At 37.2% G+C, this 16159-nt stretch overlaps 1 protein-coding gene across 1 annotated transcript in view; it reads left to right on the forward strand.

Moving 5' to 3' along the window:
• gcgra (glucagon receptor a) overlaps positions 1-15827 on the forward strand; it is a 90366-nt gene extending 74539 nt beyond the window's left edge. Inside the window, exons 8-14 of the mRNA XM_073849183.1 lie at positions 2328-2487; positions 2619-2679; positions 7301-7370; positions 9657-9745; positions 11719-11866; positions 14572-14613; positions 14714-15827. Of these exons, the coding sequence (XP_073705284.1) occupies positions 2328-2487; positions 2619-2679; positions 7301-7370; positions 9657-9745; positions 11719-11866; positions 14572-14613; positions 14714-15067 (924 nt within the window). The 3' untranslated portion in view covers positions 15068-15827. The remainder of the gene's footprint in view (positions 1-2327; positions 2488-2618; positions 2680-7300; positions 7371-9656; positions 9746-11718; positions 11867-14571; positions 14614-14713) is intronic.
• Positions 15828-16159: the final 332 nt, after the last annotated feature.

Below are 16159 nucleotides of genomic sequence, written 5' to 3' on the forward strand. Positions count from 1 at the left end.
AGAGTTAAGAACATTTTTGGAAATAGAAAATGAAAATGTCTTTTTCTCTCTCTCTCTCTTTTATGTCTTTTGGTCAATTTAAAGGGATACTTCACCCCAAAAAAAATTAAATTATCTCATGATGTACTTACCAATCAGAGTTATGTTAAAAAAATCTCCTGGCTCTTCCAAGCTTTATAATGGCAGTGAATGGGTGTTTAATGTTCAATAAAAAAAAACACTCCACATGGCTCCAGGGGGTTGATAAGGGCCTTCTGAAGTAAACTGATGCATTTTTTTTAAATATTCATATTTAAAACCATAATCTTTAGCTTCACTGCAAAAAATTCCTACTTAGATTTTTTGTCTCGTTTCCAGCCAAAATATCTACAAATTCTTAAATCAAGAATGATTTTCTAGACGAGTAAAAATGATTTTTCTTGTTGTCTCCACTGCGCTTCCGCATTTGTTCATCCACTGGAACGCAACTCGTTCATGAACACATGTACAACAGTTAGCAGAAGCTAGAGATTACAGTTTATAAAGTTTTAAATACAGATATTTTTCTTCTAACAAACACATCAATTTTCTTCGTTAGGCTTTTATTAAGCCCCCAAAGCCATGGAGTACTTTTTATGATGGATAGATGCACTTTACTGGACTTCAAAATCTCAACACCCATTCACTGCCATTATAAAGCTTTAAAGAGCCAGGACATTTTTTAATATAACTCTGATTACATTCGTCTGAAAGAAGAAAGCCATATACTAGGATGGCTTGAGGGTGAGTAAATGAGGAGTAAGTTTCCTTTTTGGGTGAACCATCCCTTTAATGTATCCTTACTGAATAAAATATATTTTTCTTTTTTTTAAATCTTACAAACCCCAAACTTTAAAATTGTAATGTGTCTCTGGATTCATTCACATTTTGAATAATCCTATACCTATGTAATTCTTTTCAAAGGAATATTCTGGGTTATTTACAATTTAACGTCTATGAACAGGATGTTAAATCTTCAATTAGGGGAACTTTTTGGTTCCTTCTGTTTTGTTTTTAAGAAAAAAAAAATACAAAAAGCATCATTCTACTTTTAAAAGGTATATTACATGCAGTTTGGGGAAAAAAACAATGTCCTCAAAATAACTAAAGTTTTATTTAGGCATATATGTCTTTTATTCATGTTAAAAATGAATTAGTATATATAAAACAGAAATTAAATGCTGAACAATTACTTATGATAGCTAATGTCAATGTGTAGCATGTTTATTTGTGAAGTATATGATTTATGTAAATTTTCTACAAGTTAGCCACAAAAATAACTGTCTGACCTTTTCGTCACTAATTTTTCACTGTGCTCTTTAACAAATCCTGACAGTAGTTTTTTAGTGCCAAGAGAGGGTTTGCATTGGTGCAAGCGATTAGTAGAAATTACAGTAAGATATTTCAAAACAAAAAAATAGCTTTTACATGCTTATTTAAACTCTTCTATGCTAATATGTGAACTTGGACCACAAAACAAGTCATAAGTAGCTAGTCATAGTATATTTGTAGCAATAGCCAACAATACATTGTATGGGTCAAAATTATTAATTTTTCTTTTATGCCAAAAATCATTAGGATAGTAAGTAAAGATCAGGTTCCATTAGGATATTTTGTAAACTTCCTACAGTAAATATATCAAAACTTAATTTTTGATTAGTAATATGCATTACAAACTTTAAAGATGATTTTCTCAATATTTTGATTAATTTTTTTTTTTTTTTTGCACTCTCAGAGTCTAGATTTTCAAATAGATGTATCTTGGCCAAATATTTTCCTATTTACTCATCTTTCAGATTATGTATAAATCTTAATTTCAAAAAGTAAAATTGACTCGTATGACTGTTTTTTGTGGTCCAGTGTCACATATGCTGTCTATACTGCCCTACAAAGGCAAAGTGCAGTAACTACGCCAACACTGAAACTGAGAAAAATGCCTTTAAAGTTTTAACACCATATATGGTATTAGTTTGGATTTTGTAGTTACTGCAATTTTGACACTCTTGTTTCTCTGAAACGGGACAAAATTGAACCAGGAGACTTTGCCACAAGACAAAACAGTTGTCACAAAGCCCATTTTAAGCCTTAACTCAATTTTGACCAAATGTGTAGTTACTGCACTTTGCCTTTGGAGGGCAGTATAAACCTTACAATATGTTGTAAATGACCAGGAATATTCCTTGAAATGCATGTTAGTATAGATCTGGGTTAAATACCAATTTACCATGCAAATCTGAATGGAGGCGGCAGGTTAAAATTTGGCCGAAAGCTTTCAGTGACCCAAAAACACGCCAACATGTGCATTTCAGACGGCGGTCGGCTGCAGGGTTGCAATGGTGATGATGCAGTACAGCATACTGGCTAACAACTACTGGCTGCTGGTGGAGGGCATCTACCTGCACAGCCTTCTGGTCGTCACAGTCCTGACGGAGAGGAATTACTTCGGCATCTACCAGTGCATTGGCTGGGGTGAGAGGTTCAGGGCTTTTACTCTATGAACTCATTAACAGGGTTTAAGAGCTTCCTCATACATAGCATGTCCACGGCAGATGGTTTATGCCTCGTATCACAAGGTCTCTCTCTCTCTCTTTCACCCTCAGGTGCCCCTCTGATATTCGTGTTGCCTTGGGTGATCGTGAAGTACTTGTACGAGAATGAAGAGTAAGTTCTGGAGCCACGTGGGTTGAGTGTGTTTGCGACTGATATAAGCCAGTGCTCGTCAAACAGCCTGTTTTTGCGGTTGGAGAGTTGGCCGACATTAGCACTCTGTCAGTGTAGCGTTTGTTTTATAACAAATCAAATACATAAATTGTGAACACAAGCTGCGTAGATATTATGTCAAAGGCTGTGATGCTACGCAGATTTTCAGCTTCTCTATGATAAATGAGTGTTTAGCTTTTTTATGTACCTTGAACATCCACTTCAGTCTTACAAGTTGTGGTTGTAGCAGCCAACAACATCGCATTGTCCTTTAAGTTATAAAGTGCGTTGTAAAATCTCATAGATCTTTCACTCACTCCCCGTTATTGTTGGAAGGGCTTTCAAGATCTAAATTTATTTTAATGACCCTTTGGGAGTTCTGAGGTCATGTATTTAATAGTATCTATTTCACCCATATTTTAAAACCTGACTGCATAACTCCCATACGTTCGTCTGCTGTACATCAGATGTAATGTAAGTAGCACTCTAGTAATAAATCCTGTTGGTCCATTAAAGGAGAAGTTCCCTTTCAGAACAAAGATTTCCAGATAATGTACTCACCCCCTTGTCATCCAAGATGTTCATGTCTTTCTTTCTTCAGTTATAAAGAAATTAAGCTTTTTGAGGAAAACATTTCAGGAATGGTCTTCATATAGTGGACTTCAAAGGTGTCCGCAAGTTTGAACTTCCAAAATGCAGTTTAAATACAGCTTCAAAGTGCTCAAAATGGCCCTAGTCGAGGAAGAAGGGTCTTATCTAGTGAAAAGATTGGTTAATTTCTAAAAAAAAAAAAAAAAAATTATATACTCTTCAACTTTAAACTTGCATTTGCATTTTGGAAGTTCAAACTTCCGAACACCATTGAAGTTCACTATATGGAGAGAAATCCTGAAATGCTTGCCTCAAAAAACACAATTTCTTTACGACTGAAAAAAGAAAGACATGAACATCTTGGATGACAAGGCGTTGAGTAAATTATCTGAAATTTTTTGTTCTGGAAGTGAACTCCTTTAAATATAAAATGTACTTCACATATGGTAATTTTACATATGGTGATGATTAAACATCACATTTTCTATATATTATATTCTATATATCCTTTCGGGTCAAATAGCCATATTTTTGCCAGCATATTTTTGTACTAACATATTTTAATACATGCAGTTGAGTGTCCTGAAAACATTACTCTCAATTCACACTTAAGGTGTGTTCACAGCGCTTAGTGTTCACACTGGCATTTTTGACAGCGAACCTAAAGATACTTAACCAAAAGGCATAGTGATAGATTCACAACCTGATTGGTCGCGTTTAATGACGTATATTTTGTGGCGGAACTAACAAAACACTACAAACAAAAGGAAAATGTGTGTTTGAATTAAAGCGGTGCTGCAGGTGTATGACATCAAAGTACCCATTCACTGATTGGTCTGCAGAGCGCTACTTTTAATTCGAATACACCTAATGTCGTCTTCTGGACTAGGCGCGCTTATTGTTGCTTGTATATGATTTTATTTTCACCACCTGCGAACTCACAAAGAGCTCACAAAAGGCATTTGACCTCATCGTTGCTCCACATTTTGTTTTGCTCACTTTGTTTTGGATACACTGCTTGTTCCTTTCAGGAAACCATGTCGTATAGCAACGCATCTTGTCAGAAGTATTTGGTCTATGTTGCATTCATATTTCATTCTAACCTCCCCTGAGTTCGTTTGGGTTCGGCTTCGGATGGCAGCGTTCACACTTACTCAAATGATAATCGATAATGGTTTAATCGAACCAAACATGACAGTTGCGAACACACCCTTAAAGAAATTGTTAATCCAAAAATTCCAAACCTGAATGAGTTTCTTCTGTTGAACACAAAATTTTAAAGAATGCTAGCAACCAAAATGCTGATAGTAGATATTAGCTGTGTTTCCGTCACCATGTTTTAATGCGCATTTTGAAGTAACGTAACAGAAGCTAGTGCTGGAAATGCCAAATAAAACAAAAATACCTTAATTCGCAAAAAAAGTTTTTACGCTCTATTGAGGTGGTTTTTGTCTTGTGCAAAAAAGGGTTAATGCGAATAATGGGAGATGGAAACGCATTTGACGAATAAATTCCTACACGTGCATCAAAAAAGTCATGTGCGCAATGGGACGGTATGACCTGACAAACCAGCAGACTGAAATGTTATGGTCATTCTGAAACGCCCCAGCAAATTCTGTTATGAAGGTAATTCTGTATTATTGCCTCCCAGAGCTGTCTTACAAGACTGCGTTCTCAAACAGCAGGCATCCACAAAAGCAGTGACCGTTTTCATTGTGTTTCTTCTGCTCACTCTAAGGCACAAGTCATATATTAAATATAAAAAAATGATTATAGCAGTGTCTACTCATACTTTTCTGTGTGATATTTAGTGTCAGATTATCAGGAAGTGACGATTTTGTTCTCTTTGACTCGTCGGATGGAAACGGTGCTTATTCGCAAATGTTTTATGTAACGTTCGAATTTCACGCACAAGTTAAATTTGCAAATTTGAATGGAAACCCAGTTTTTGACTTCCAAAGTATTTTTTCATACTATGACGGTCAATGGCTACCATCAACTTTTGGTTGCCAACACTCAAACATTCAAACATTCTTTTGTGTTCAACAAAAGAAAGAAACAAACTTAAAGGTGAGTAAATGATGACACGATTTCCATTTTTGGGTGAATTATCACTTTAAGTGTATTTTTCCATAATAAAAGTTCACCCAGAAATGAAAATTCTGTCATTAATTACTCACCCTCATGTTGTTGCAATCCCGTAAGACATTTGTTCATCTTCAGAACACAAATGTGACCCTGGACCACAAAACCAGTCTTAAGTCGCTGGGGTATATTTGTAGCAATAGCCAAAAATACATAGTATGGGTCAAAATTATTGATTTTTCTTTTATGCCAAAAATCATTAGGAAATTAAGTAAAGATCATGTTCCATGAAGATTTTTTGTAAAATTCCTACTGCAAACATATCAAAATGTAATTTTTGATTAGTAATATGCATTGCTAAGAACTTAATTTGCACAACTTTAAAGGTGATTTACTCAGTATTTTTGATTTTTTTGCACCCTCAGATTCCAGATTTTCAAATAGATGTTTCTCGGCCAAATATTGTCCTATCCTAACAAACCATACATCATTAGAAGGCTTATTTATTGAGCTTTCATATGATGCATACATCTCAGTTTTGTCAAATTTAACCTTATGACTGGTTTTGTGGTCCAGGGTCACAAATTAAGATTTTTTTGATGAAATCTGAGAGCTTTCCGACCCTGCGCAGCAATGCGACTACCATGTTCAAGACCCATAAAGTTAGTAAGGACATAGATAAAATAGTCCGTGTGACATCAGTGGTTCAACCGTAATTTTACAAAGCTATGAGAATAACAAAAATAACAACTTTTTCTCTGCTGTGTCAGTCTTCAATGTGTATTCACAAGAGTACCACAACTTATGCGTGGGGTGCTGCTGACACAGAAGCCGGCTTTCTGGCGTTCCTCATCTGTATATTCTGGTACAAATAAGTAAGGCTGGGCAAAAATTGCAAATCCTCCTCTCTGTCGAAATCTATAGACATGTTTACAAAGACACGTATGCATCACGATGCTCTCTTGAATGCTTGGCAAAGATTGACACAGAAGAGATGAAATTGTTTCTGTCAATACAGGTCCAGACAGCTTTCGGATTTGAATAAAAAATATCTTAATTTGTGTAGCAAAGACGAACAAAGGTCTTACAGATTTGAGGAAAGACATGAGGGTAATGAGAGTAATTAATGTCATTTCTGGGTGAACTGTCCCTTTAAATAATAAGTGTACTTCTTTATCATATGGAACAGCCCAGCCCCCTTTCTACTATTTTACTGTAGATCACCACCAGGCACAGAAACATAACTCATGTCGTTTGTATATCAGTTGTATAATGTGTCATGTTCTGCTGGGGTTGAGGACAGGTTCATACTCTCCCGCACTCATCACCCTATCAATCCAGCTGAATTTACCCATCATCAGCAGATAAAAGAATCACTCCTTCCTGTTGATAAGCTGAACATTGTCCTCATTCTCAACGAACAGCGCGTCATCTGTCATGTGTCCGTGAGGCTATTTGTTGCAGTGTCGCTGTTTTATTTTTTCCATGCTATCACTCCAGATACTGAGATAATGCTGCAGTTTCAGTATGCAGGTTTTCTGTATGCATTAAAATACTACTATAGTTGCCAAAACAGCTCACTGCAATGTACTTGATTTGACCTTATATTTCTACTGTGATGAATGAACTGGAAGTAACATCAGCCACAATTTTAAACTTCCAGTTATTTATGCATTATTTAATCAAACAGGCCATTTTATACACATTTTAGAGACATACCAATAAATGTTCTATTATATTTAATGCTCACATTAACATGATTCTAGGTATTCAAGTAAACCGAAGATGCTTCGCTAAACTTAATTGCTTAAGTACATTTTGTCTGTATTGAGTATATTTAAAAAAATGTAAGTAGGCCATACTTGCTCATTAACAGTGATGTATTTGATCTCTTGTTGTTGATCAGATGCTGGGTGCAGAATATTAACATGGAGTACTGGTGGATTATTCGTTCGCCAATCCTGCTGGCCGTGTTGGTGAGTGCGAGTCTCATTCATTTCCCTCATCATCCTCTCTCAGCTGTACTTTTCTGCCTGAGTGTCCCATATTCAGTGCACTGCTAATGACACATTACCTCTTGTAATGGCACTTTACCTCCACCCTTGAAGTCAATGTGAATGTAAAATTGCTTTTTAGCTTTGATTATCTAGCGATACTGGCGACTGGACAAGGAAGTGGAACGATCGAGGGGGATTGGGTTCAGGACCCACAGACACAACAGCTCTGTATTATAGTATGTCATATGCTGATATTCCCAACCAATTAATCTGTCAGTCAGTTTCCTGAATTCCTGAATTAAGTAAGGCCCTTATATGTCATTGAATATTGTTTTACTCAGAAATTATACATTCAACAAAAAAATAACAAATTAAACCTTATTATTGTACACCTTGCAGAATCTGCAATGTGTTAATTATTTTACCAAAATAAGAGGAATCATACAAAATGCATGTTATTTTTTATTTAGTACTGACATGAATTAGACATATACTCCATAAGAGAAAGTAATAGTTGAATTGATAAAAACAACCCTGTTCAAAAGTTTACATATACTTGATTCTTAATACTGTGTTTTTAACTGAATAATCCCCGGCTGGTTCCATTTGTTATTTGTGTGTGATAGTTGTTCATAAGTCCCTTGTTTGTTCTGAACAGCTGGTCTTTGGAAAAATCCTTCAGGTCCCACAAATTCTTTGGTTTTCAGCATTTTTTTTTTGTGTGTGTGTATTTGAACCCTTTCCAACAATGACTGAATGATTATAAGATCTATCTTTTCACACTGAGGACAACTGAGGGACTCATATGCAACTATTGCAGAAGGTTCAAACGCTCACTGATACTTCAGATGGAAACACAATGCATTAAGAGCCAGGGGTGAAAACTTTTGGAATTTGAAGATCAGGGTAAATTTCACTTATTTGGTCTTCTTAGAAACATGTAAGTACCTTCTGTAGTTTCTGAAGGGCAGTACTAAATGAAAAAAATATGATATTTAGGCAAAAAAATTTTTTTACACATCTTCATTCTGTTCAAAAGTTTACACCCCTGGCTCTTAATTCATCCTGTTTCCTTCTGGAGCATCAGTGGGTGTTTGAACCTCTGTAAGAGTTGCATATAAGTCACTCAGTTGTACTCAGTGTGAAAAGAATGGATCTCAAAATCATGCAGTCATTGTTGGATCATTCAGGTAACAACACAGTTTTAAGAATCAAGTGTATGTAAACTTTTGAACTGGGTCATTTTTATAAATTCAGCTAATATTTTCTCTTGTGGACTATATGTAAACGCCTTTAATGTGAAAAATCTTATTCAGGTCAGTACTAAATAAAAAATAACATGCATTTTGTACGATCCCTCTTAATTTGTTAAAATAATTAACACTTTGCAGATTCGGCAAGGTGCATGTGAACTTTTGGCTTTTTTGACTTTTGACAACTGTAAATGCAAAACTAATTAAATTCACTAATGAAAATTCCTGTTGTGTCATTCCACTTCAAAAACCTGTGGTCATTTCAATTAAAATTCACATTCATGAAATGAAAACAGGTAAATTCTGCCTATTTTGCTCAACACACATAGCAAGAAATTTGATAATACTGTTATTGCTGTGACCCATGCTTGACTGTATTTTCTGACATAATTGAAGGAATATAAAGTAAGTTAACACAGTAAGGTTAAATGTTTTATGCTACTTTATGCCCAGCAGTTTCCATCTATGCTCACACCATCACACCCAATTGCACTGCATTTGGCTTAGCATTAAACACAACATTCAAAATTGAAGTAATTTCCATTACGCACAAAGCACAGCACCAAATGATGTCGACTCTCGGTACATCAAGAAGCCACTACACAGAATATGTTTTAGCGTCTACAGCCATGATTTCAAAGAATTGCTTTCCCCCTCCTCCAGTGTCCACATGAATGCATTGAAAGGCACAATACTGTGTAAAATTGCTAGGCATCCCTAATGCTCACATTGACTACGTGGTGCAAATGAGCATTTAGAGATGTGCAGTGATGTTTCTTTATATCTGTCCACGTCTCAAGTGTTCCTGTAGTGGGCAGGAATTCCTATGTTTGAATTCTCCCAGGGCTGGACTGTACGAATGCTGTTCCCATGCTGTTGCTGTTCTCTGACTTCCTTCCCCCCACGCTGTTTGAGTCTTGAGTCATTTGTTATGCTGTGAGGGAACTGTTGTGTCAGTTTTGTGACATAATGGTCTTAACCAGGACATTATTATGTTTTGTTTTCTGTGCAGATTAACTTTTTCATCTTCATACACATCATCAAGATCCTCGTGTCTAAACTGAGGGCGCACCAAATGAGATATTCTGACTACAAGTTCCGGTGGGTGTCCTACAGTTACAGTATTGATGTAGACATTACATTTACACTTAGACATTTAGCAGACATTTTATCTAAAGTGACTTACAAAAGAGTACAATGGAAGCAATCGACAACAAATGAGCAATAACGTGCAAGTGCTATGACAAGTCTCATTTAGCCTAACGCAGGTTTTTTTAAGCTATATAATAAATAAAAAGGACATAGAATAAAAAAGAAAATGCAAGCTAGTGTAAGAGGCCTAAAATAGATAAACAGAATACAACAAGAACAGAGAAGCTAGTGTTAGTTTTTTTTTTTTTTTTTTTGACTCAAATCAAATGATTTGCGAACCGTGCTCCGAAGACCCGATTTAAACAATGATTTGCGCACCATAATTTCAAAACAGGACTCGGAGCATGGATTATGAATCATTTAATTCATGAAATGGTTCACAAACTCGTTCCAAATCAAATGAATCGTGAACCTGATTCGAGGTTCCGACTGAAATCAAATGACTCGCGATCCGTGCTCTGAAGACCCGATCTAAACAATGATTTGCGCACCATAATTTCAAAACAGGACTCAGAGCATGGATTGTGAATCATTTAATTCATGAAGTGATTCACAAACCCGTTCCGAATCAAACAAATCGTGAACCTGATCCCCAGTTCCGGCTCAAATCAAATGATTTGCGATCCGTGCTCCGAAGACCCGATCTGAACAATGATTCACCAACATTCATTTCAGATCAGGACTCGAAGCTCGGTTTGCAAATTATTTAATTTACAAAATGATTCACAAACCTGTTCCGAATCAAATGAATCGCAAACCTGATCCGAAGTTCCGACTCAAATCAAATGATTCGCGATCCGTGCTCCGAAGACCCGATCTGAACAATGATTCATGAACCTTCATTTCAGATCAGGACTCGGAGCACAGATCGCGAATTATTTAATTCACATAATGATTGACACACCTGTTCCAAATCAAATGAATCGCGAACCTGATCCAAAGTTCCGACTCAAATCAAATGATTCGCAATCCTTGCTCCGAAGACCCGATCTGAACAATGATTTGCACACCGTCATTTCAAAACAGGACAAATCCCTTTCTGAAAGTCCCGAACCTAATCAAATGATTCGCAAACCCGTTCCGAAGCTCTGACTCAAATTAAATGATTCGCGAACCCGCTCCAAATTTCAGAATGAAATCAAATAATTCGTAAATTGATTGGAGTGCTTCAAAAAAGTGAATTTTGCATTGCATATTGATTCAGAGTTTCGAAAAGCGATTTTTGAAATCATTACAAGCGATGTCGAAATGGCTTCTTTAATTTGATCAGGTTTTTTCTAGTGAATCATTTGAACTGAATGATTGAAGTCACAAGTTTGAATCAATCGGAGCGGTTTTAGCGTAAATGACTCGCTCAATTGATTCGGTACATCTGTTCCTCTTTCTGCATCGGTCTTCAGCCATGTGGACACAACACTGTCAGTACTACTACTGGCTCGTAGCTCGTAGATTTATGACATTAACTGAAATAAGCTAAACAAGTATGATGTTTACAAGTAAAATGTGAATATTTCCATTCCAAAGATAACATCCAACACAAATCTACTAACATACTGAGTTGAGGTGACCGGTTTACTGTTAACTAGTGAAACACTCCATTAAAATGAAGAGCTGCAGCTGAAAATACATGTTAGATGTAAACATTGTGCATTATGATGGAGTTTGTAGCTTAATTCACTATAATTGAAATGGTATTCGTGAAAGATATTATACCTAAACTTAACAACTATCTTACTAACTATTAATAAGCAGCAAATTAGGAATTTACTGAGATAAAAGTTTTAGTTACTAGTTAATTACTTAGAATTGGTTCCCAAACAATAAAGTGTGACCTAATTTTCATTTTTGGGTGAACTTTGAGCGTTTGCACAATGTTGTGCATTTGTTTCCAGATTATCTATGTCTTTTTCTCTCAATTTCAGGCTTGCTAAGTCAACCCTCACCCTGATTCCGTTACTGGGGATCCATTCGGTCCTGTTTTCGTTTGTTACTGATGAGTCTACCTCACATGGTGCTCTATCCCTGCGCCTCACAAAGCTCTTCATTGACCTCTTCTTCAACTCCTTCCAGGTCAGAAAGTCTTAAAGGATTAGTTCACTTCCGGAACAAAAATGTACAGATAATTTGCTCACCGCTTTGCCATCCAAGATATTCATGTCTTTCTTTTCTCAGTCGTAGAGAAATTATGTTTCTTGAGGAAAACATTTCAGGAATTATCTCCATATAGTGGACTTCAGTGGTGCGCCCAAGTTTGAACTTCCAAAATGCAGTTCAAATGCAGCTTCAAAAAGCTCTAAATGATCCTTATCTAGTGAAACAAATGATCATTTTCGAAACAAATTGACAATTTATATACTTTTAAACCTCAAATGCTTGTCTTGTCTCGATGCGCATCCAGGTCGATACAGTTAGGGTATGTCAAAAAACTCCCATCTTGTTTTCTTCTTTAACTTAAAAATCATCCAATTTGGCTGTTTTACCTTTTTTTTTTATTTTGTAAAGGGCATTTGGTCTTCTTTTCATGTTTACTTTGTAAACACTGGGTCAGAACTTCTGCAGTGATGGGAGTTTTTCGACATACCCTAACAGGCTTCAAGCAGACAAAGACAAGACAAACGTTTGAGGTTAAGTAGTACATAAATAGTGAGTTTGTTTCTAAATTGACCGATCATTTTGCTAGATAAGACCGTTCTTCCTCGGCTGGGATCATTTAGAGCCCTTTGAAGCTGCATTTAAACTGCATTTTGGAAGTTCAAACTTGGGAGCACCATTGAATTCCACTATATGGAGTGAAATCTTGAAATGTTTCCCTCAAGAAACATAATTTCTTATTGACTGAAGAAAGAAAGACATGAACATCTTGGATGACAAGGGGGTGAGTAAATTATCTGAAATTTTTGTTCTGAAAGTGAATTACTCCCTTAATACGCCATCACTCTAACAAGGACTGAGAATTGTTTTCCTTTCAATTAGTGGTTTTAGTGTAATGATAGGATAGAGAAGTCACACAACAGAGCAATTTCATTAGTTTAATCCATTTTCAGGAACTGAATTGGAATTTTAAAAGGCACTCTCAAGTGAATTCAATTGTGAATGCAGCACTACGCTGACCCTCACTAACAGATGGATATCAAGCTCAAAACTGCTCAGAACAAGCTCAGGTATAAGAACAAATTATCTTCTCGATATGCCACTCAGCTGTGGATAAACAGAAATCAACTCACCTTGCCAAAATCTCCCTAAAAGCCCCATATGCTGCGCGTTAGCAATGCATTCAAACGTCCCTTGATTGGCTGGCAGCTTTGAAAAAATAATTTGACATTCTGTAGCTTATTTTACAGTGTCAGGACTAATTGCTTTGCGAGAGTAGACGCTACAAATTGGCTGACTCACCCTTTGACAAACTGGTAATGACACTTGAGTGGAGCGCAGGTGCAATGTGTCGAATTTGTATCGTCTGCCTGGAGGAATTGCCCTGATGAGACTTTTCACATGCGTAAATATTCAGAGTAAGGGAGAGATCGAGCAAAGCCATGAAGCTTGACTGCTAAGTATCCATTTGTAGACACTTCATCCGTATTGGCTTTTGAACATCTTACTACAGATTGCATTAAATGAGCTGCTTCAAAGTGTCAGGTTTAGCTCATTCACAAAATAGACTGATTATGACTTCTATAGATTTCTGAAAGCACTGGTTTATGTATGTTTGACTATGTACAACCTCATAACGTGGTGTTTAGCTGGGCTTTTCACACTGAAATTGATTATCCAAAGGAACCTACAAGGACAGTCGTGATATACATTTGTGCCCCCTGGGAATCAAACCCAAGAACTAGTTAAGCTACAGAGATTGTACTGTATGGTATTTCCTGCTGAAAAGAAGAGCTTGAATTGCAGATCCAGGCTGGTTTATGATGGTTAGTGTTAGTTTACGTTAAAAGTAGGGTCCGAGTTAGGACTATTTGATATGAATATTACTTTATGATCAACAAAAGATGTTGACCAATGAACAAGACCTGCTTTGGTAAATCATGTTGTGTTACAGAAGGTTAAAACACTCACTTATGCTCCAGAACATTGGTCTCCAACTCAATTCCTGGAGGGCCACAAGTCTACACAGTTTAGCTCCAACCCTAATCAAACACACCTGATCCAGCCAATCAAGGTTTTCAGGATTACTAGAAACTTCCAAGCAGGTGTGAGTTGGACCTGGTTGGAGCTAAACTCTGCAGAGCTGCGGCCCTCCAGGAATTGAGTTTGAGACCTCTGCTCCAGAAGGAAAAACCATGCATTAAGAGCCAGGGAGTGAAAACTTTTGGACAAAACGGAGATGTGTATCATATTTTCTCATTTAGTACTGCCCTTCAGGGGTTACAGACGATAGTTACATGTTTCCCAGTAGACTAAATAAGTTAAAATTACCCTGATCTTCAAATTCCAAAAGTTTTCACCCCCCGGTTCTTAATGCATGTTTTTTTCCCTCTGGAGCATTAGTGAGCGTTTGAACTTTCTGTAAAAGTTACATATTCTATAATAGTGAAAAGATGGATCTCAAAATCATACAGTCATTGTTGGGTTCAAATACACAAAAATCCTAGAAAACCAAATAATTTGTAGGACCTGAAGGATTTTTCTGAAGAACAGCCGGCAATTTAACTGAGCAGGACAACACACACATCTGAGGATCATTTAGCTAAGAACGCATAATCACTTCAAACCATGTGTTTAGGTGTTTCCTAAATGAATTGCTTATTAATGTTCTGACATGTTCACAGGGGCTGCTGGTAGCTATCTTATATTGCTTCGTCAACAAGGAGGTAAGTTCGATTCTCTTTTTAACATGCACAACCTCACAAAGCTGGCTTTGTCCTCGCAAGTCTGTTCCTTGACCGTTTATGCATCTTCTTGATTGGTCAGGTTCAGTCTGAGATTCTGAAGAAATGGAGACGTTGGAAACTTGGGAGGGATATCGAGGAGGAATACCGTCACACCTACAGCCAGTCCCTTCAGATGAAGAGTGGCAGCATCATGGTCCCTCCTTCCAACCTCTCGCGGCTGCCTGATATCGCCACTACTACCTCTCGGCTCGGCAGTCCAGAAGAGAAGCAGATGCTGGTGTCCAACAGCCAAAATGGTATGGGTACTGGATTACAGTTCACCTCCACACAAGATAGTTCCACCTGCAGTTCGATAACAGAGGACATAGTAATGGTGGACAGAGGAAAGTGTTGTAGTGTTCAACAACAGGACAACGCCAAGAGCAACCTCTGAGCTCAAAAGAAGACCCTTATCCCGACCATCCTCGGTTCGATTGGCTGAGAGTCGTAAACCAGTGGCCCTAGCTGGAGCGAGAGCCATGTGTATGTGAGTGTGTGTGATATAGTGTGTGAGTTTGCGAGAGTGTCTGATGGGACACATGATGGACACCCGTTCGTCACATTAAATGGTGCTCAGTTGACTCTGTCCCAGTCAGAAAGGATCCGCAGTGAGCAGAAGGTGGACGTATGTTTAGAAAGATTTGCACAAATGTACATGCTAACAAACTCAATGACGAAGAACAGAGTCTTACCTCTAGTCTTATATAGCTGTCTGTGATGATGATTTAGTAGAGAAAACCCTTTGGGACTGCAGGGTCTGAGAGGAGCCATCACAAGCAAACATCCAAACCAGCACCTCTGGATGAACAGATGATTAAGAAAAAGACTTCAAACTTAACAAACCAGTTGCATTCCCAAACTCTATTTGAACCGAAGCATGTCCTTGTAGAAGACCAACCTGAATCAGAATTTCCATGCAGGTTTATGCTAATGTTTCAATGGACCAGCAAAGCCAAAAATGGGTGAAGCTAAATAGTCAAGGACATTCTGCTGGTTAAGTAAGTGAGGAAGCCTTGTGGTGACACCAGCATTTTTGTTTGCATATATTTTGGAATCAATTGACGCTTTTGGGTACATGTAACAAGTGAAGCTATTTGTGTGTAGTTAAATTAAAACCATTGTCTTTGTTAGAAATGAATTGCCAAGCTAAGGAGTAGATATAAGCTGATCAAGTAATGACTGGTATTGCCCATGTGCCTTTTTCTGTAGATCATAGACCCCGATTTTAAAACAAACAAAAAACGCAAAGATTGACCTTGCAAGTGAAGTACAAATCACTCAATCTTCAGAGGCGAAAGCTGCTTAAAGCAGATTCCTTCAAGCACACATTAGATGAATGTGCCACTATTAATCACCATGATTTTCCCTTCAGAGAAAATATGCTTGGTATACTCAAGCATGCAAAATACAGCCATATGTGAAATGCTTCAAAGGGTCTGGGTTAATGCCTTAATGGAGTAGTATGACAGATCTTAATTCCCCTGTG

Source organism: Garra rufa, chromosome 1 (genome assembly GCF_049309525.1).
Source record: "Garra rufa chromosome 1, GarRuf1.0, whole genome shotgun sequence".
NCBI lineage: Eukaryota > Metazoa > Chordata > Actinopteri > Cypriniformes > Cyprinidae > Garra > Garra rufa.